Below are 20,955 nucleotides of genomic sequence, written 5' to 3'. Positions count from 1 at the left end.
CCCCACGATATCGAACCGAAAGTGGTTTCGTAAAGCAGCGATATGAAATGGCAAATTCGACAAATCGCACTCTAGCTGGTGCGCAGTTTGGTCCAGTCATTGCAGCGCATGGGCACACCGGTGCGATACGATTATACCGGTGTCACACGGGTGCTTTTGATCGCGATCACGCCTAATACGGACCGAATTTCTTCGTCGTAATTGGCTCCTTTACGCAAGCTGCAGAAGGAAAATCACAGTTGAGAAATGTGCGAGCTAACCGTGAAGGTCACATGCGCCGCACGTACTTTTAAGCTTTGACTGTCACCTTTGTTAATAGGCATGCGCCCTCACCCTTCCTTTTCTTGTACATTCATATTTCTGTTCCATTTCAATAGATCAGTTGTGATTGAGTGCCTTGTCCTGGACGAATTTGAACGTGTGCATTTCTTCGTCTGGCAACAATAATCACATTGGCAGTTTTTTTCTTGTTCCCATGGCAACAGGTCCCGCATCTCCGGTTTGTCGTCCACCGGTTTGCCTTGGCGCTCTGTACTTTTCCCTGTTGACCTCGTCGTAGCTGAAGTTGCCTGGGTCTTTCTTTATTTCGTGTCTTTTTATCTTTAACATCGTTCACTGATACTCGTAACCGTCAGGCACCTATCCCCATGACGCGAAAGGTTATTGTAGCGACAGACAAAGTAGATCTGTTTTCCCGTTTCAAAGTTTTGATTCAAGAAGTTGCCGATACCTTTGCTTCGTCAGGAAATGAGTTCCTTAAAGTCGGTGTTTCCGGTAAGTGTCGCCCAGGTTCACTAAACCCAGAAGCTGAACTCGTATGCCGTGTTAACTGTGCACTTGCTGTGCCGTTTGTACTCTTCAGGTGGAAGCATGCCAACCATGCTCGCGCAGGTACTTCCTGGTGTCAAAACGGATTGGAAGAAATGGCGGTTTTTCTTTTGCGACGAAAGGCTTGTTCCGGTTGAAAATAGCGAAAACACTTACGGCAGCTACAACGCACAGCTTGCACCGAAGCTGGGTTTAACAAAGGAACAATTTGTGGTCGTCGATACGTCACTGCCTCGTAAGGTCACCAGTTCACTCCCGTCATCCATCACTATAGTTATGTCGTTGTTTTGCTATTGCTATTTGCCGTTTGTTTTTCAGCTCATGAAGCGGCTCAGAAGTACTCTGAAAAGTTGAAAGAATACTTTAAGACTGTTCCGGAGTTCGACCTGTTGCTGTTGGGAATGGGCCCGGATGGGCATACTTGTTCCCTGTTCCCTGGACACAAGCTGCTTGAGGTAAGTGGCAGGATTTTCCCACTCAAAAACTGTTTTGATTACAGTTACTGACTTGCTAAAAGCGTAAGTTGACTCGTTTTATGATGCTGTAAATCGGGGTTTGCACTACCACTTGCCGTCACTGAGTTTTGAGTTGTATACTTGCACTTGTTGCCCGAAACTATACAAAATGTTAATTACTGTACCCAAATGATTTCGGCTGGGTTTGGTGTTCTAGGTTCCAGAACCTAACGTAGATAGATGCACAATACGTGGTTACATATTCCTGGCAACATTTTACGGGGCTTTAATAAAAATGCGCTTGATGATTAGAGGACACAATCTCCACCTATTTCTGTTTTCATGAAATATGACCCTTTTTTTTTAATAAAAGCTTTCCATGCCATATTGTGATGCACTACATTGCTTTGGTATGTTAGTTAAGGGTACATTCGAGCCTTTATTTTAAAACATAATTGGATATCCACATTTTTCTAGGAGAAAACCAAGTGGGTGGCTGACATTACAGATTCTCCAAAGCCTCCTCCATGCCGAGTGACTTTGACTTACCCAGTAATCAATTCTGCAAAGCTGGTTGTATTTACAATTTCTGGTGCTGAAAAGGCTGACACTGTAGAAGTGAGTTACTTCTCTCATTTTGTTGCCCTCGTTTTGGATCAGGAGTCACAGGGCTTCAAAATCTCATTTCATTCCTGTCATATATATATATATATATATATATATGTGTGTGTGTGTGTGTGTGTGTGTGTGTGTGTGTGTGTGTGTGTGTTCAGTGCATTCTGAGTTACCTAATAGACCTTTTTCAAGCAATTCCAGAGTGCCCTGTGGGCGTGCTAAGCGCTATGGGAAAAGTGTGTACACCAAGCGAGCTGGCCGTTTGGTTGCTCGCTGCTCGTTGGCTCCATGGAAGCACAAAAGGAAAAGAACACATCGCCGCTTCTTGACTGTTCTTGCATCGTGAAATACTACACTTATCAGAACGCATCTGCATGTATCTCTACGCATGAAATGTGGTAGGACTAGTGCAGTCAGCGTAAGTACTACCAAACGCATATATATCTGGTGTAGTGGTTAAGCGGCATGTGCGTTATAGCGTGCCGATACTGTCAAACCATACTATCGTGAGCAATATGAACTGACAGTTCACCTGAACTGTATTATTGTGAGCTATACAAACTGACAGTTTATGCATCGATGTCTTGTAACACCGAATATACCCTTTTCATAACCCTAAAGCTGGCTTTCCTGCGATACAGTTAGCCCAACTAATGGCGGCTAGTCACTTACTGCAAACAGCGTGCAGTAAGTGCAGTTTGATTGCACTACGACGCAGAAAATTAAGACTCTGCTCCCTTGGTATGAACACGCGTAATAGACAAGCCCCAGAACGTGCAACTATAACCTAGTCTCCACTTGAAGGACGACTGGTGCCACCATTAGTTGGGTGAATATGCAGCGCAGGAAAGGGTCTATTCATGTTTATTCGACGATGATTTGTAATTTACTGATATGAGTATGATGTATTGAATTGCCCGAGATATGCCTTTCCGCATGAACATTTAGTGTTATGAACACTTCTGTGTTTGCCAACTGCATTTAGCTGCTATGGCCTTTAAGAAAGTAATTTCAATGTTCCATCTTGTATTGCTTGTGACTATCCATACCTACAGTAGGGTTACCTGTGGGCCAACACGTGAAAACACAACCGGTGGGTGTTTGTAAAATGCAACACCTGCAACTGGTGTCAACAAAGTGTGGTGGAAGCTTCTCGTTTGTTGCATGTATGATGCACGCTGCCTAATCAGTGTATCTTATTTCACTAAATGCTTACTATATTCTCTCTTATAATCTTTAAATCTCAGAACCTCACGTTGGGCGCATCGACAAGGCCGGTAGACGCTGATTCCAAATGGATCTGCAAATTGCATTGTCTACTCCTGGACTTCATCTAGGAAACCGACTTGCCTCTTTTTATTTAATTTGCACTGTGGCGGCATACTGGCCCCAAAACAAACAAACAAAAAAGCAATCATGCTTCGGAACCGCTCAGCTGGTCTAACAGTGGCACCTGGGAATGCTAGACAGATGTAAATCGTAGAGAGGCCATCGCAGCTAAACACAGAAGTAGTTCACAATTGAATTATGTAGTAATATTTTGCACCTTGCCAAATTTGCTTTATCTGAGAAGTGCTGGCACAGTGCAAGCGGAGAGCTTGAAGTACTGTTTCTTGGGCGAGTTGGAAATGCATTCTGGAAAGGGTAGTGCTTGGGAACACTGACTAGGGGAAGGCACACTGACACACAGACGGAAGCGCTTCCGCCTGTCTGTCCATGTGCCTTCCTCTAGTCTGTGTTTCCGAGCGCTACCCTCCTCGGAAAGGTAAGGTGTGGGGCTCGCGTGTTCGTCGTGGCAGCTTCTGCTGCGTACACACATTTCCCATGAGCGCTTGCGTGCCTGTTGGTGAAGTGCATGTGCTTAAAAAAGGTCTATTGGAGCCCAAGCTTGTTTCCTTGTTGATTGCGTATATAAGTTGATGTAGCAGTGTTGCTTTACCAAATATCGGTATGTTGCACACGTAAGTGTGATCAACCATAGTAAAAAAGTTAATGGAGTGATTTCAACAAGGGGATATCTTTGCCAGGGCAAAAACTGAATACAACTACAAGTTCTTCTCTCAACCCCTTAGGTTCTTATTTATCTGCTGGAAATTAAGTTTAGCATATTTGTTGACCCTTAACTGTCAAGATAAGCAACAGCAGAATGGACATTTTCCGGGTAGGTAGTGTGCGCATGCGCGCCGGCATCTACGAGGTACGCGCTATGGTTTTTGGTGACTAAAACGCGACAGGTGCGGACCAAGCGACATCTGGTGTCACAAACTTGCAAAATTTTCCCCCAAAGAAAGGCGCGAATGCTGTCCTCCGAGATTGTCTACCGGCGCTCGTTGGACAATTTCGGAGACCAAGGGCCACCAGTTTCGATTTCAGCGATCTCCACTGGAGGTGCTGTTCGGACCCGGAAAAGGCCCATTGGATGTGAATGAATTAATTTTTCTGTAAGACTTGCTATCTGTATACCTCAGCAATCAAAAATACTTATACTGTGGAAAGCCCATCAACTATTTCACATTCCATCTTCTTCGGAAACATCCAATCACTTGAGGAATTAGCTTGATGCATTACAATCAAGATTGGTTTCTACTCACTTGTGCTGCAAACAACAAAAATGTCTGTGCTATAACTCATTCATGTAGTGCGGTTTCCACGTAATTATCAATTTTGCAACATTAGTCAAATTAGAAGCATTCTAGCGTCTATAAAGCAAGTTGTAAATGTCACTATTTCATGGGTAGCTCTGATTTCAGTGTTCTTTTTTTTTTTTCGTGTACAGTCAACTCCAAAAGTATATGGGACATGCGAGCACATGGCCAACTCGCATGGCCAACAGCCTCTTCGCTACATTTCCGCTACGTCAGTGTCAATCAACAGTAGCACAGCGCCAAAATTGCACCCCTCCCTGAATCAATGGCCTAATTTTCTTCATGAGCAAAAGCATTTTGTATGTTTCTCTTAAAGGAGTACTGACATGAATTTTAAAATTTTTCGGGTTGTTGCTCTAAATGAAAGCACGGGTGTCGAGAACCCTAAAAAGAGTGTTGTGGTGCCTGGGGATGCATTGCATATATTTTTAATACTTCTTTCAACCAGCAGTTTCGGTTTCGGTTTCGAGAGGGCGGCTTCATAGTGACGTGTCAAGTCTGCCCGTGACGTCACAGGCAGACTGCAACCCACGAAATATGCACCTGCTGTTCTTTTCTGCCAGTCGAACGTGGTTCATGATGAGTGAACTGTCGTCCAGTGCCTCCGACAGCGATTTCTGTGATTTAGTTTGCATGCAGAACCCAGACTTCGCAAACCAAGTGAGCTGACTTGAAACGTCATAGGGCTCTCCATGCGGTGAAGCTGCCTTGCAGAGATGCTGGGAGATGAAAACTTTAAAATCAAACTTAAATATTTGTACGTGTTTCCCGGATGCGGTGTGGGGTGAGCGTTAACACTAAATGCCAAGGAAACCAAAAACGTCCGTTTTGCTGCACTTCAAAATCGTGTCAGTACTCCTTTAAAGGAGTGGTGACACAAACATTCGGACACAATTTGACTGTTGAATCACACTAATAGGTGCATATAGGTGCCATCTGTACAATATCAGCCACAAATACAGCCTAAAAAGTATTTTGATTGAGTTTTGAAGCTCGTGAAATTGCCGAATCGGAAATAGAAGCAAAAGACGATGAGGTCATCGAGCGGATACCACGTACGTCACGAGTTCTGGCCGGGTTACCGGAGGCGTGTACGAGACGGACAACACTGGTAGCGACACCTGATGATTCATAGCCTAACCTAAAGCCCCTCCATCGCGTCTGCTGCCGCTTTAAAACGCATGGAGGGGCTTTAGCCTAACCAGAGACCTACAATATAAGATCGCAGCGACTTTACTGATTCTGTGTAAAGCATTAGCAGTGAGATAATTAGCAACTCACCAGGGGCGTAGCCAAGGGGGGATTGGGGGGGTTCAACCCCCCCCCCCCCCCGAAAATTTTCAGTTTTGCTTGCGTATTTATACACGCACACATACAAACGCACGCACGGACATACATAAAGTATGGTTGAACCCCCCCCCCCCCCGCAAAAAATTTCTGGCTACGCCCCTGCAACTCAAAGTATTCTCATTGCTTTTTTTCCCTACAAGAAGAGCAACGCGACCGAAAAAATAGAAAAAAAAATTATTGTAGTTAGACAAAACGCCACAAGATGTCGCTAGGGGCTTCGCAGTTGCTGCTACTATAGTGTACTAGAATATGGGTAGCAACGTTTCTAGTCGGTTGCGCGCCGCTTTCAGAGTACGGCGGAGGCGGGGAGTTTGGCAACTGAAGCAAGTCCTATAAACGTTGATGGGTAGTGTGTTCAGGGAGGAGCCATGGCTACAGTGACCTAGAATAGGGGGAGTGTCCAAAGCGCCGCGCGAATACATGGGGGGAGCGAGGGCCTTTTGCGGTGAACTCCCGCGCCGCGGCGCTGCCGTGCCGGACCCGTGGGCTTTCTCCGCGGCGGAAGCCGCGTCAAAGCGGCGAGCGTCTGCTACGCGCGTGATATTTTTGGCCGCTATTAGCTAAAACTGCGGAAATTTGGGCAATATTTGATACTGTGTCACTGCAACATAATACTGCAGCGACTCATCACACAGAGAACGCGTTTGTTTGTATGTTGTGAAACGGGGATTTTGTATATATCCTTTGACAATTGACCGTCGACGTGGGACGCCGACGGTCAATTGTGTTTGATGGGGCATCTAAGGCCCCAGCCTTAAAAAAACAAGACAAACCAAAGTAAATGCAACGATAACAGTGCAACATCGTGTATGCCTCACTTCGTGTTTCGAGCGATCGCCCGAAAACAAACGTGACTCAGCTCAGAGCAGCTGATTACACGCGTCTGCGGGACAAAAGAATCTTGCTTTACCCGTCTGATCATCTCTTTATATTTATTAAAGAGATGACTAGGCACGCTGTTTAAGTACTCCGGAGCTTCAGCACGAACTTGTGGTAGACGCTATATTGAGGTACATCATCAGGAAAAAGCGGGAAATTGCGGTCGGGTGGCCTGTTGACGCGCACTCAATTGCTGCGGAAACAATTGTTACATAAAAAAGTCACAGCTTCGCCGCAAGGGCGAAGCAATGAATGCGATAGCAAGAAATTAATGCTATACGAAGTGAGGCTCGCCAATGGATACTCTCAGTTTGAACAGCGCTCCTGTTGCAAAGGCGGCCGAAGCAGCGAAGGAAACTAGCGTGCTTCAAATGTCGAGCTGTGACACTTGATAGTTCGCGCTCATCTTCTGTTTGTTCGTTTAGCGGCGTCCCATGAGCGCGATGAAAGCTTGAAACATTACTCTTCCCCTCACCAAGAGAAAACCGCGCGAGCAGACAGCGGAAGGGCAAGGTTCTCCCTGCGGAAATATAAGAAGCGAGCGAGCTCGCCGACGACTTAAATGCACCCGTCGCGCTTCTAGCGACATCTAGCTGGTAATGAAGAAACGCCTATTATCGCCCGCCGTCTCTGAGTCCGTCCAGCGGTAAAGGGTGTGTATATAACGCTTGCCGTTAGCTACGTGGAGGATCTGCGTTTCGTGGCGTAGTGGATAGCGCCACTCGCTGCGGAGCAAGAGGTCCGTGGTTCGATTCCGCGCTTCGGAAGCATTTTTCTGAACTATTTTTCTTTGGGGCTTTTATATATATATACATATACTTATACGGTGCATAAAATACAATTGTATTTTATGTAACTACTCGTCCACATTTTTGTAAAGTCTCTGAACCGGGCGAACCGTAAACATATCTGAAGTTGAGAATGAGTTGTTTGAAACTGTCTTCATTTCGTATGGTGAAGGCTTGAAGCAATGCACGCACCTCGCACGAACGTTTCATACTGACGTTCAGCCATCCCTGTAGGTAGTAACAATAAGATTCGACGCATGTATGACCACAGCTGGCTCCGAAACATCTAGGCGATATATATATATATATATATATATATATATATATATATATATATATATGAACAATTTTCTGGAAGTGATTGAGTATGACACTTTTATTTGTCAATTTTTTTACCGTATTTTCGTTTCGGCAGCTATTTAACTGTACAGCAAGAATGGGGCTATTTGTAACTTTATTTCGTGATATCTGGATTTTCTGTATTATGCCTTTTATGCGAAAACTTGTGGAATAAGGTTAGTTTACCTGGTATTGCTCTTCTTTCAAATGTTTGCGCACGGCGAGCCTTGTTGCACGCTACCTCAGAAGCAAAAGCCAGCAGCATTGTGGTCATATGGCCGTCTGTACTCTTTTTTTTTTTCCCCTTGCGTCTTCCCGGTGTGCTCTGTCCATAATAAAGCGCGAGTGGAGGCTAATGAGTTGTCGAATAAAGTGGTGTGCATATGGCTAGCAAACCACTAGCGACCATGAGAAAAAGCTCGTAGTGTGAAGCGGTCACTGCGCGTAAGTATTTCAGCTGACTGCGCGTGTAATTTACTTTTTTTGTTACTCTTAATTCTTGCATGCGTGATGCTATTGCCCGATTACTCGTGCGAAGAAGTCTTTTTCGTTCTTTGCTTGTGCGTGTCCGTTTTGCGCGTTTTTACGCACGCACCAACGTTCTCGAACTCTGACCGGAACTAGGTCACGCTGATGCAGCTTGACACATGATTTTTTGCATTCTATTGTTGTCCCAGCACTAACACAACGCTTAAAGATGGATAAGCTGCATTCCGCACCGCATTATAAAAGCTAAGTAGACTTCAAGTGTCCTGTGTGGAAACTCGGCGCAAGAAACTACAGCGCGCAGCAGACGTCCCTCGCTTTCCGCGCGCTTCCCGAGCGCGGAAAGCCCACGGGTCCTAGAGTTACTGTATATGCTACCTTTAGGTAGCAGAGTTGCGCATCTGTCTTCCAACGCCGCTAGCAACCATGCATTGCGGAGAAGCTGCCGCTTGGGCCAATATTCTTATTTCTCGACGCCGCCGCTGCAGCGAACTGAATTAACACTAGCCATCGACAGCCAATGTTTATCGCCGTTCTTCGACACGCCAGACAGGTTAATCGGCGACACGGTAGGCATGTCGCCTGCAAAAACGAAGTGCGACTTCACCGCATAGCTGTGGTTGCTAGCCGCACCTATGCGCTACTCTGCTACCTAAAGGTAGCATATACAGTGACTCTAACGGGCCCGGCGCAGCAGCGGCTCGGCGCGGGAGTTCACCGCAAAAGGCCCACGCGGGAGCCGGCGCTTTGGACACTCCCCCTATTCTAGGTCACACTAGTTCCGCTAGGGTGGCTAGTTCCGCTACAGTAGGGTGGCTTAGCTACAGTGAACTAGAATTTCCGCCATGATGGAACAAAACGAGCGTTGCCAGACCCTGAGCGACTCGCTATATTTGACTGTAGTAATCAGTTTTAATCTACCAACCTAAGCCAGCTACACGCTGTTGAGGGAACATCAGCTGTGTTTTGATGCGTGAAGCCGTGTGTTAGTGTAGCGTTATCTGTGCAGCTGATAACAGCCGATTGATAACAGTTAACATTTCCACCTCTTTGTGCGTGGTTTTTGCTAGGCACGCCCTACCAATAATGCATAACGAATAAAGTTTCTCCGTTCACTGGCACAAGGGTCACATCGACAGATTCGCAGCTCGAAGCAAAGTGCATAGGCCGTGGTCGCGCGGTTCTTCGACTTGCATTTACGAGACACCTGTATCCACGTTCTTTTTTAGCTCATTGCTGCCGTACTTCAGCGCAGAGAGCCATAAAACAGAAAAATGCCGATTGCAGCATGCAGCGGCGAATGTGAGTGAGACGTCTCACTCACATTCGCCGCTGTCACCCGAAACTTCAATCAAAACTAAAGATACACGGCAGACGAAATTTTATCGCCGTTAAAAAGACTAAAAAAAACTTCAGTTGCGCCTAGTTGGTCCATAACTTTCAGTGCTTGTCTTATCTCTTCTTTGCCGTCCGTCCTGGTTTGCACTAAAGTTTTCAGCTTGAAAGAAAAAAGGGCTGTCACATGAAGTCGAGTGGTACGTGGCAACAGAAAACGCACACAACGGGACACTATGACAACTACGAGATACACGACGTAAACGAAGTTTCAGGGGCGTTAACACGACGCGGAAACCGGCGCAATCGGCCGCAAGCGCTCTCTCGAGTGTTAGTCTGGTGTTGATATGGTGGCGCCATCTAGTAAACCAGCCTGCAAACGCTCCTTTCCGCGCACAGTAAATTGCATAAATAGCCGTCGTATTCTTTCGTAAAAGTATTCAAAATAAGCACAAAACAATATCCGCGCGTTTTTAATTGTGCGAATGCTTCTTTAGGATTGATATGTGATGGCAAGAATGACAACGTTTCAAGATGTCGGCGTTCTTGTGGTTAGGGGTCTCGCGGCCCAGCTTTTCCTCTAGAGTCAGTAAATTAACTCTATGCGCTGGCATCGCCGGCGATCGCAGCGCTCTCATGAGCGTACTCGACGGTTTGAGCTTAGCCCAGTCATGGCCTCCGATATTGCGCGCCGACAGGTCGCGCGCAATCTCGGAGTCCAGTGTGCCCGGCAGCACGCCGTCTATCAACAAAGACGAAGCTCGCGGAGTGGTTGATATCTGCTCCGACAGGTGCCGCCACACTACCAGCCGATCTTATTTTCTCCTGTACAGCGACAACCTGCAAAAGCATGCGGAAAAACAAAGAATTCGAGAACGATCACCGATAAGCGTAAACTCGGGCAATGTGGTTGTGTCTTCAGGGGTGAAGCTACTGCCGCAGACACTCCGATCGTGGCGTTGAGCTGAAGGGATTCCGCTCGCCAGATGCCTCACAAGCATTGCACGATGTCGCAGCTTTAGAAGTCGCCAATTGGTAGATGTGTGGTACACAACACGGCTAGGGCAATTCATTGTGTCCAAGAGAAGAAACCTCGAGATAAACACTGTTGCTCAGCTCACGTGAACACGGAGCACGTTGTAATACAGGCAGACGACGCTCGCTGCCCACAGTCTAGTTGTAAATTGCGATTGTGTTCGCTTTATTAGTGACTGGTTTTTAACCAAAACAAATTATTATAAAGAGTTTCAAAGGTCACGAACAACATTTGTTCGCAGTTATGTCGAAAATGTGACGTGGACTGTGACGTGGACTGTGGATCCAATCAGATCAGCCGCCTGCGTGACGTCGCGCTTCCAATACGACACGCACTGGAAATGGGCGGCTTTAAAACGCGTTTGGTTGAGCCGCTGTGATCGGTGGTGATTCGCAGCTTTAAAGCCTTTAATAATAAATTACACAGTTTACGCACAGAGCTCAAATAGGTCTAAATGATCCTTAGGACTTGCTCTGCCGGCCCAATGTGTTTGTATAAAATCGTCAAAACCGTTTCAGGGTCCCTTTAATAAAAAATCTGTATTGTCCAAAAAAAAAAAAAAAACACCCTGTATCTGGCGTTCTCTATGTCACCCTCACAAAAGCCCAAAACAGCCACTCCGGAGGTGCATTTCGATAATGCTACATTATACCAGGCGTTACAGCGATGACTAGCTATGCGTAATTATAAATTTTATGTACTTGACTACTTGATAATATGATTAACAAACATACTTGATTTCAGAACATGAAATCATAGCAGAGTGTACGACATGTACATATGTTTTTGACGCCGTTTATAACAATTTTTGGATGCCGTTTGAAGGCACATCAGTTTTACGCTCGCCATCAGCTAAAAACGTTCAAACGACACTGTAATACTCAGAATACACACACACACACACACATATATATATATATATATATATATATATATATATATATATATATATATATATATATATATATATATATATATATATATATATTTTAAAGGACACTAAAGTGAGACATTAAATAGGCTGATAAATTATTCTCTAAGAACTTTATCGTCGTTAATTGTCGATGATACGGTTATTGTTGTTAGAGAAAATAAAGCTTAAAAAGTTTCGTATAATGAATTTTTGTGCTGAACTACATTACGCCCGTACGTCTGTGTGACGCCATGGATTTCGATGTACGTAACGTCTCGTATTTTTGCCATGTTGTCTGAATAAATTGTCACGGAACTCGCCATCAAAGGGACTGTCTACCGCTCGGGAAAATTTTTCTGATTGTGGGGGAAAATAAGAAGATCGTTCGTCACATCGTCGGCTACAAGCATGCTTTTGCCCAATAAGAAAGGAATTATATTTTTAATTTGATGTTGAAAATCGTGAAAGAATGACCGCTAGCCTCACCCAACAGCGATGTGGTCAATCTACTAGTAGGACAAGAAATCCTCGCAGGTAGACTCATTTTGCCTAAAAAGAAACATGTATAACTTGAAATTGTATTTTACGCACTTGAGGGAGCTTTCGGTTGCGTCAGAGAGTAGTTTTTTGCCTTTTTTTTTTGCCCACGCATCCAAAAAGGCGCCCGGTGGCGCTGCTTGCGGCGCCGTCTTCGATTTCGTCTGCTTCAGCTCATGCTCTACACTCTAAGACAAAATCGAGTATTTGGGGAGTATTTCTGCCACACAACAATAATCGTCATCTGGCTTGCTCGCGTTTCCTTTCTTGAAAACCCAGCTCTCGTCACTTTCCTGTCAAGAATGCTATGTCACGCTGATAACGCGCGCGCCGTTCGTGACCGGGAAGTGCCGCGACCGCGGTGATAACGCGAGGAAAGCACGCGAGGTGGATGACGATTGTTGTTGTGTGGCAGACACACTCCTAAAATACTCGATTTTGTCTTAGAGTGTATGCCATGCGGCCCTCCGCGCTGCTCGCACTGTGCCGCTGTATTGTTGTTATAGGATGTCTCACATGTGCTGCGCTGTGAAGGCGCGCATATATTTTCTTGTTCTGATGAACAGACTTGGCTTGGATTGCGGCAGCAGTGCTAAAATAAACTCATAGACTGCGATTACAGCAAAACAAGTGTTCTGTAATCAGGTGCACGTTAAAGAACCCCAGGTGGTCGAAATTTCCGGAGCCCTCCACTACGGCGTCTCTCATAATCATATGGTGGTTTTGGGACGTTAAACCCCAGAGATTATTATTATAAGTGTTCTGTAATCGTATAATAAGGCTTCATTTAACCGCTAGCGCACTGAAAACGACTGTTACATTCATTACAATAGTGTTCAGCGAAAATAAAGTAATCCTACAGAAATCACATGTGCTTTCGGTTTTAATTTTTACTGGCACTACAATCGTCATCGCGTCCGCCAACCAGTGTTGTGGGCATGTTTCACGCCAATGGAAGAAGACCGAACGCAGATCGAAAAATTCTGTTTTAAAAATTTCTACTCACTTTTCAGAGAAACCGCTGCAAGGTTGGCCACTTCAGTCGGTACGCTTTCTATTGCGGTACAAAACAGAAAAGCGATGAAGGACGGTAGACTGTTCCTCTAAGTCGCGCTCTCATAAAATGCAATGGCATTCCCTTTTACCTATAATGGATTACGTGGGTCCTAGAAGGTGCCGTCAAAGACGTCGCGATAAGCTTGTGTGTGGACTTCAAGGGACGCCTCCACCCGTGTTTTGCGTTCTTGTGCCTTTACTGGCCTACCAAGCGGCTTCTAGGAGTAATTGTTTCTTTATATATATATATATATATATATATATATATATATATATATATATATATATATATATATATATATTGTGGGGAATATACTGCTACCAATGAAATAATTTCGAAGCGTGTCAGGAGTGACCACCCACGATACTTAGTATGGATTTTTTTTGTGTGTGTTTTCAGAAAGTGCTTCACCCAAAGAAAGGAGAGCCGCGCCTTCCAGCGTCTCTGGTTGAGCCCACCGCAGGCGATGTCGTCTGGCTTTTGGACACCGCGGCCGCTAGCCTGCTGCCCAAATGATTCCTCTTCGTGGCACCGTTGTCTTTCATTGCGCAACGCGTTGAAATTGTGCTTCAAGCTGAGACGTATAAGACCGACAATAAATCTTTTGCATAAACGAATTTGTTTTCTTGTTATATTCTTTTCTTGAAGGAAAGAGAAGGGTTTTCTGTCTTATCTGTCTCAGGGGCCAGATTGGGCACCAACAGTGGCGCAACACTAGCGCTTCCTTGCCAGAATAATGCAGGAGTATCGTAAAAGCAATACTTCCGAAATACTTTCAGAATGTTTGAAATGACATCGTACATCGCTTCTAAGTGAAGTTACCAGTTAATGTAGAAAGCAGTTAGATTAATCTACAATGCACGTGGGCGTACTTCAGTCACTACCCCCTTATCTCAAAGTGGCTTGCCTTCTATAACCGGTAGAAATCGTGTATGTCATTTACTATTCTCTTTTACAACTAATAAACGGTCATTGCAACGACACGTCTCACGTTCCCATTTACGCAACAGGTTACGCTACCAGACAGTTACTCGCTATTTGTGTAACTCCATTTACTACTGCTGTCAACTGCTTCAAATATATATATATATATATATTTTTAATCCTACAACCGCTGAGGAATGGAATATGCTGCCCGACAAAGTTGTGACGGAGGATTCGTTATCGCATTTCGAAACATATCTTTAGTGAAAATCATTTTGCTTTGGCTGAGACTGCTTGCGTTATTACTGTCTGTGTGATTTGAAAATCGCTGGAATGTTTCTTGCCTTATTGTTTTGTTTTTCGAGAGCTCATATGAGTAAAGAAACTTTTGAGGGCAGTTTCCTCCCTTCTTTGTTTACTCTGTTTTACGTACTTATAATTGTACCAGGCAGGCTGCTACTATCTTGTAAGTTCGAATGGACCAGCTGTCACTACTAAACTTATCCTGTGCGCATTGTTAAATGCATGGCATGGTCGATGACAGTGCTATCGCTGTTAAATCACAGCCACAATTCGCCTTTCGGGCGAAACTATGACTTTTTATGGCAACAAGACCATGGCAACGTTACTCATTAGTTGGTCCTGCGGCGCATTTCATCTTGAAAGGGGTCAGACGGTTGTAGTATTCTGTAACAGCTCTCTGAATTAATCTGTCCGCTTATATTCGAAGAAGTTCGCGAACTATGTGGCGACTAAAAACGCGGATAGGACGGGTGGTAAATTTCCAACTTGTTTTATTCAGGATGAAAAAAAAAACGCTTTGCTAAGGTTTAAGATACAGGCTCCCGTCATGATGTTAAAATAGACCTTTTTCAAGCACACGAGCGCCACCAACGGGCGCGCAAGCGCTCATGGGAAATGTGTGTGCGCCGCAGCAGCCGCCGCGACGAGCGCGCGGGCTTCGCGCTGTAGCTTTCCGCTTGCGCCGTGCCAGGACTTCTTAGACACAGCGAATTTGGCAAGGTGCAACATGTTACTGCGCAATTCAATCACGAACTTCAGTGTTTAGCTGCGACGGCCTCTCGACGATTTCCATCTGTCCCACTGTTGGACCAGTTGAGCGGCTCAGAAGCGTCACCTTTTTTTTTTTTTGCGCCAGTGCGCCTTACGGCATAAATGAAAAAAAAAAAAACAACAAAAACAATGAAACTCGGTTGCCTAAGTGCAGGAGTGGTCTATGATTCGCGGATGCATCTGGAATCAACGTCCATCGACACCGTCGGCGAGTACAGTGTGAGGTTCTGATAGTGCGAGCGACGCATCCATTGCGTCGCTCGCACCATTTATATAACGAACGGCAAGTGCCTACTAGCCTTCGTTGGTGCTATAACTGCTGGTTGGAATAATACTTAGAGCGAAAAATAAAGGAGCAGTACGAGGAAGGAAATGCACAAACCAGCGCTCACACACAACTGAAAGTTTATTGCACGCGTGAAAAAAAAACATATATACAAAAATGGGAGTGCGTCGCGCGTGTCATAAAGAGGCACGAAAAGTCAAACAACCAAGGCGCGTGCTTACAGTCGATTAATAAAGTTGAATTCCTTGTCTTGTAACGACTGAGAAGGTTGACTGACACAAAGTGTGGCGTTATTTGTGACATGATATGCCTCCAAAATTTCTCGCGTTGTCTGATTAGGTTGATGGTACAAAATTACTGTGCCTTCGAAGATGGGATTACATTTCATGACTGGCATAGCGATGCGAGATGAGACGGCTCCATTAAATGAATTTCGATGCTCGCTGAGGTGCGTATCAATACATCAACCAATCTGGCCGATGTACATGGGGACACAAGAAAGAAAAATTTGCGGTTAACTCCTACACAATTTACAAAACAATTGGCATGCCTCTGACCGCATTTTTCTTTGCCCACCACAGACCCCTGAGACCTTAATGCGACTAAGCTTACTTGGGGCGGCTAACACAAACTTCACCCCACATCGCTTCCCTACGTTCTTCAGGCCAGGCGACTTCTTATAGATATGTGGAATAACTGCAACATTTCTCGTTTCTTCATGATTTACGGATGGAGGACGTTCGTATTAATCTTTCTTTGCCACGCGAACAGATTTTCGCAAACCGATACAACGATACGCGGGATATTCCGCCTCTTTGATCACTTTGCAGCTGGAAACTACCGCTCGTGTTATGTGCGCAAGTTTTTTTTTCCAATGCCGTGCGCACGGAGAAAGAAGTATTTGAGGAGGAGAATCTCTCGGCCGCGGCAGCGCGCGAGGGTGGCGCGATAGCGTCACGGCGGAATGCGCTTACGCCGAAGCACGACAGATGACGACATACGTGCATGAAAGCGCGCCTCCTCTCTTTTCTCCCTCCTCTGCCCTCTCCGAGGCTGACGCCGCGTCGGCATTGGCCAACTGCAGTCACGTGGGACCGCTCGGAGCGTTCGTTTGTTTACAGTCGCTCGCGGCTGCCATCTTCGCTCTCGAAGCGCGGGTTCGCTGGTTCTCAGCGCATGTGTTTTATGGATACGCGCTTTCCATTCCGCGTGCGTTGTGCTCCGAGATACCTTGCACACAAGACCGACGTCACGGTTGGTTGCCATGGGCTTCTGCTGCGCTTTCGGATGCCGAAACAAATCAAGTGAAGGCAAAAAGCTGTTTATGATACCGTCCGGGAAGCGCAACGAGTTGCGAAGGAAGGCTTGGTTACACCGAATCGGAAGATAGAACTTTCGGCCGACGTTTTCGACGCGACTATGCGATGTAAGTTGCTATCCTCTCACTATAAGTACTCGTCGAGGTTCGCGCAAATCGCTGCGTGCTATAACGCCGCAGACACGTCTCAGTTATTTGGGCAGTACGTCGCTTTTCCTCACACGTTTTATTGCTGCTTCTGCGGGGTCTGTACTAAGTGTTTTTTTTTTTTTTCGAAAATGTGATTGCGAAACTTCAGAGATTCGGCGCAGTTCTTTTGAAGAAACACAGTTACCGTGTGAAAGCTCACATTAGGTGTGGTAATCTCTGTTTTTGTTGCGTGCTCGTTTTTTCTGTTTTTTTTCCCCGAAGCAAATAGCTTTCTCTGGCTCTTTGACGCCGACAGATCCGCCGGTGGACTTGCGATAAAAGGTAGGTAGGCAAAGCGTGCGTGTCCAACCGAGTCGCAGGGTGCATTCATCGTTTAGGAACCTCACGTACACGTGTTATTTAGCGCGAAGGTTTACGTGCGTTTCGTGTGGAGGTTTATATCCGCGAGTGGCTTTCCGCCGCGGTGGAGCAGAGGTTGCGGTGCTCGGCTACTGACCCGAAGGTCGCGGTCGACCTCGGCGGTCACATTTCGACAGAGGCGAATAGCTTGAAGCCAGTGTGCCGTGCGATTTCAGTGTTCGTTAAAGAACATCAGGTGGTCAAAATTTCCAGAGCCCTCCACTACGGCGTCTCTCATAATCATATCGTGGTAGTGGGACGTAAAACCCCAAATGATATTAATATCCGCGAGTGGAGCTCTCGCGAAGGAAACGTTTACGGTGGCAGGCTAGTTTATTCGTTCGCTTGCTCGTTCATTGAGCAGCGAGTATAGTTCGTATGTCAAGTACGTCTACGAGGCACACTTGCGCACTATGGTTGGTGCGTCTAATCTCTTAACGAATCAACCAACGCTGTCTAAATGTATCGACTGGAAATGATGTACGCCTTCTGGCGCATTCTTCTTTCAATGAAGCTCCGAGCTGCTGCTTGCACTGACAGTCATTTTCTAAATAAATAATAGTCGCCACTCTTAATACAGCCAACACCCATTGCCCATGTGTTTCTTCCACTCTAAAAACTGTCCGCACCTTTTGTGAAGTCTTCTTGCCCCTCACCAATAACCGTACTCTAGCTAGTTTGCGCTTCCTTTCTTGAAAACTCGGCGCTCGGCACTTTCCTATCAAGGATGCTTTTTATTAACACGCACGTTATTCGTGACCTGAAAGTAGGGCGCGCCCGGCGATAATGCAAGGAAAGGCGCGCGAGATTGATAGTTATTGTTTCGGGACAGAAATACGCCCCATAGCACGCCCTTTTTGTGAGGTTGCTAAACAGTTAACAGAAAATAGCGAGCGCAGAGATTTGGTGAAAAAGAAACAAACAAGTGAGCCAGATGCTGGATATTATTTTGTAGGAAAGAGACGCCTCAAATACGCCCTTTTGTATTGCAATGTACAGTGCTACATGATACAGCACGTATAGCGGCGTTAACTATATTTACCCAACCGATACTTCGGAACGGCTACCTCTAGTGCGTACTGGCAGCCTCAGTGCGTCATTGGTATGCGCGGCGAATTCGCCTCGCGAGGACGACGTGTACAACGTATAGGTTTTAGAAGGCTTCATGTAGAGCGGGACATTAACGTTCAACATCACACATGTCCTTTACAAACGTGTCCTAACATCTCCTAAACGACATAAAATTTAAAAAAAAAGATACAAAGATCTAGACGGCTAGTGCGAATGCTTAAAGCGCGCCGCCTGGCAAGCAAGCGCTCCCTTTGCGAAGCGTCGTCTGCTACGCAAGAGCAAGGTAGGTGGCGCCATGCTCGAAAAGAGAGTGCGAAGGAGAGGAGAACGAGGAGGAACGCGAGCGGAGGAGGAAAGTGTCGCTACTTTACGAAGTTTCAGGGACTTTAGTTGCCATCTTTTACATGCTCTTCTATGGACGCGACGCATAAAAATCGTGATAGCGCCTCGTAAAATTTCTAAGATTTCTGTCTGTAACATCAATCGGTAGATATGGCAGATATTTTAGCTGCAGTTCCTAATCGATACTGCCAGAATTATAGGCCGTACAGCGCTTGGAACGAACTGCTAGTAGTGGCCCCTGAGCAGACGACGTCTGCCGCCGCATGCACGCGATCCTCGCTCCTCTCTCGCATGTTGTGCGCGCGCATGCGCAGGTGGCCTTGGGACGGAAAGTTCCCTTCGCTTTTGCTGGTTTCTTTCTCTTTAGCGCTCTCAGTGGCTTCCGTGGCTTCCGCGCGTTGCGCCGGCGGCACCGAGTCCTCGATGTTTGCGCGCGCTTTTCACGCCGCGACAAAGGAGAGTGCTTTGCAGATTTCGACCAGTGCTTCTTCAGGATGGGGCGGAAATGTGTCGTGCCGAACTGCAGCAGTGGGTACGCGTCCTGCAAGGAGGTAATTACCTTCGAAGTTCCTAGTGACCCAGTGAGGTTGGAAGCGTGGGCTCGCGCCATACCAAGAAAAAACCGACAGCTGATGTTTGCGAGAAGCACTTCTCGGACAGTGACATAGACAGGCGGCGCTATTATGGCGAACTTGGTGGCGAAGTTCTCCTTGACAAACCGAAACGGCCAGTGTTGTTACGAGACGCCGTGCCTTCAATCTTTCCGCGCGCTGTTCCCGATACTTGTCTGCTGTTCTAAAAAAAAGACAATGTGAAATTTCAACCACCTGGGGTTTTGTAACGTGCACCTAAATGTAAGCACACGGGCATTTAGCATTTCGCCTCCATCTAAATGCGGCCGCCGCAACAACCTAAATCTGAATTGATGGCATATAGGGTAAGTCCCATCATTCGTTGAAATAAATATACCTAACTATGAGTTCACGTTATCAAAAATTATAGATTTCACGTTGTACAAAAAATATCACGGTGGTAATTTTCCTGCATGTGACGCCATTTCTCTCGTTAATTTACCGAAAAAACTTAGAGTGCGCTTGAGCTTTGCCTTTAAGAGTAGAACGCGATAGCGTAATCGGGCCCCGTGCACATCGCCTTCTCAGTTGCTAGCCTCACTGACACGGACGCCGGCACCGGTATTACTGCGAAACGGGCTCTTTAACGCTGTCGCGTTAAAATATGGAGCCGGCGAGGACGCACAAAAACACATCCATTCGGGCGTGAAGCGCGAACGGCGAATCGGTGACGAATAGCCTTGAACCGACGAGCTTCGTTGGAGAGCGCGGTGAGAGGGACGCGCGCATTTTTCCTTCTCCGCTAGCGGACTCTCACGACAGAGGGCGCGTGAGCGCTGTGCCCGATTTCGTGACTTTATTAGGGCGCCCGAGCAAGCGCACTTTCGCCTCCTCAAGAATTCTTGCTCCGTGGCCGTGCGTAATCATGACAATTCCTCGTTTAACAATATTCGAATGCGCCGACGCGAAATTAAACACCGATTTCGCTGAACGCGGGCTATACTGCCTGCAACCATGCTCCGCAGTGAAACTTAAAAGCATGTATCAAGAAACTGCAAATTATCAGAGCAAGGCGTGACTTGTCAATTAAAATCAAATAATCATCTATATAGCTGAACACTGTAATACCTCTCAAGTCAGCGCTAGTCCTCGTCGTTTCTTCGTCCTTGTGTATTACACGCGCTGTTCACGTCAATATGGAATACCAACTAGCCCGGTCACACACCTTACCTCTCTACAGTTTGGTTAAACCCGATCACGAGTCGCTATGGCATTAAATGCCATAGCGGCTTGTGAACAAGTAATCATTGAATAACATAGGAATTCGGTGTTCCAGCTCACATTGCTCACGATAGCACGTTGCTCCTTAATTGCTCCTTAACATATGGCAAATAAAAAACTATAACAAAAAGTTCCGTCACCGGGAGTCGAACTTACGACCTCTCAATCGCCAGCGCGAAACGACTCCGCCACAGACGGCATGTTACCTGCTATGCTAACGTCGAGCTATTTATGTACGCCATTTGCCGGTGGCGGTTCTCAGAGATCGGCGGTAC

The 20,955-nt window shown here is 46.1% G+C and overlaps 1 protein-coding gene across 1 annotated transcript; it reads left to right on the top strand.

Moving 5' to 3' along the window:
• Positions 1-485: 485 nt before the first annotated feature.
• Positions 486-13,880, top strand: LOC119405868 (6-phosphogluconolactonase). The gene is made up of 5 exons (XM_037672698.2): positions 486-774; positions 863-1,063; positions 1,147-1,283; positions 1,761-1,901; positions 13,663-13,880. Exons 1-5 carry the CDS (start codon positions 648-650, stop codon positions 13,777-13,779), a joined length of 723 nt encoding a protein of 240 aa, XP_037528626.1. The 5' UTR covers positions 486-647; the 3' UTR covers positions 13,780-13,880.
• Positions 13,881-20,955: the final 7,075 nt, after the last annotated feature.

Source organism: Rhipicephalus sanguineus, chromosome 1, assembly GCF_013339695.2.
Source record: "Rhipicephalus sanguineus isolate Rsan-2018 chromosome 1, BIME_Rsan_1.4, whole genome shotgun sequence".
NCBI lineage: Eukaryota > Metazoa > Arthropoda > Arachnida > Ixodida > Ixodidae > Rhipicephalus > Rhipicephalus sanguineus.
This window is presented reverse-complemented; position numbering and strand designations above follow the sequence as displayed.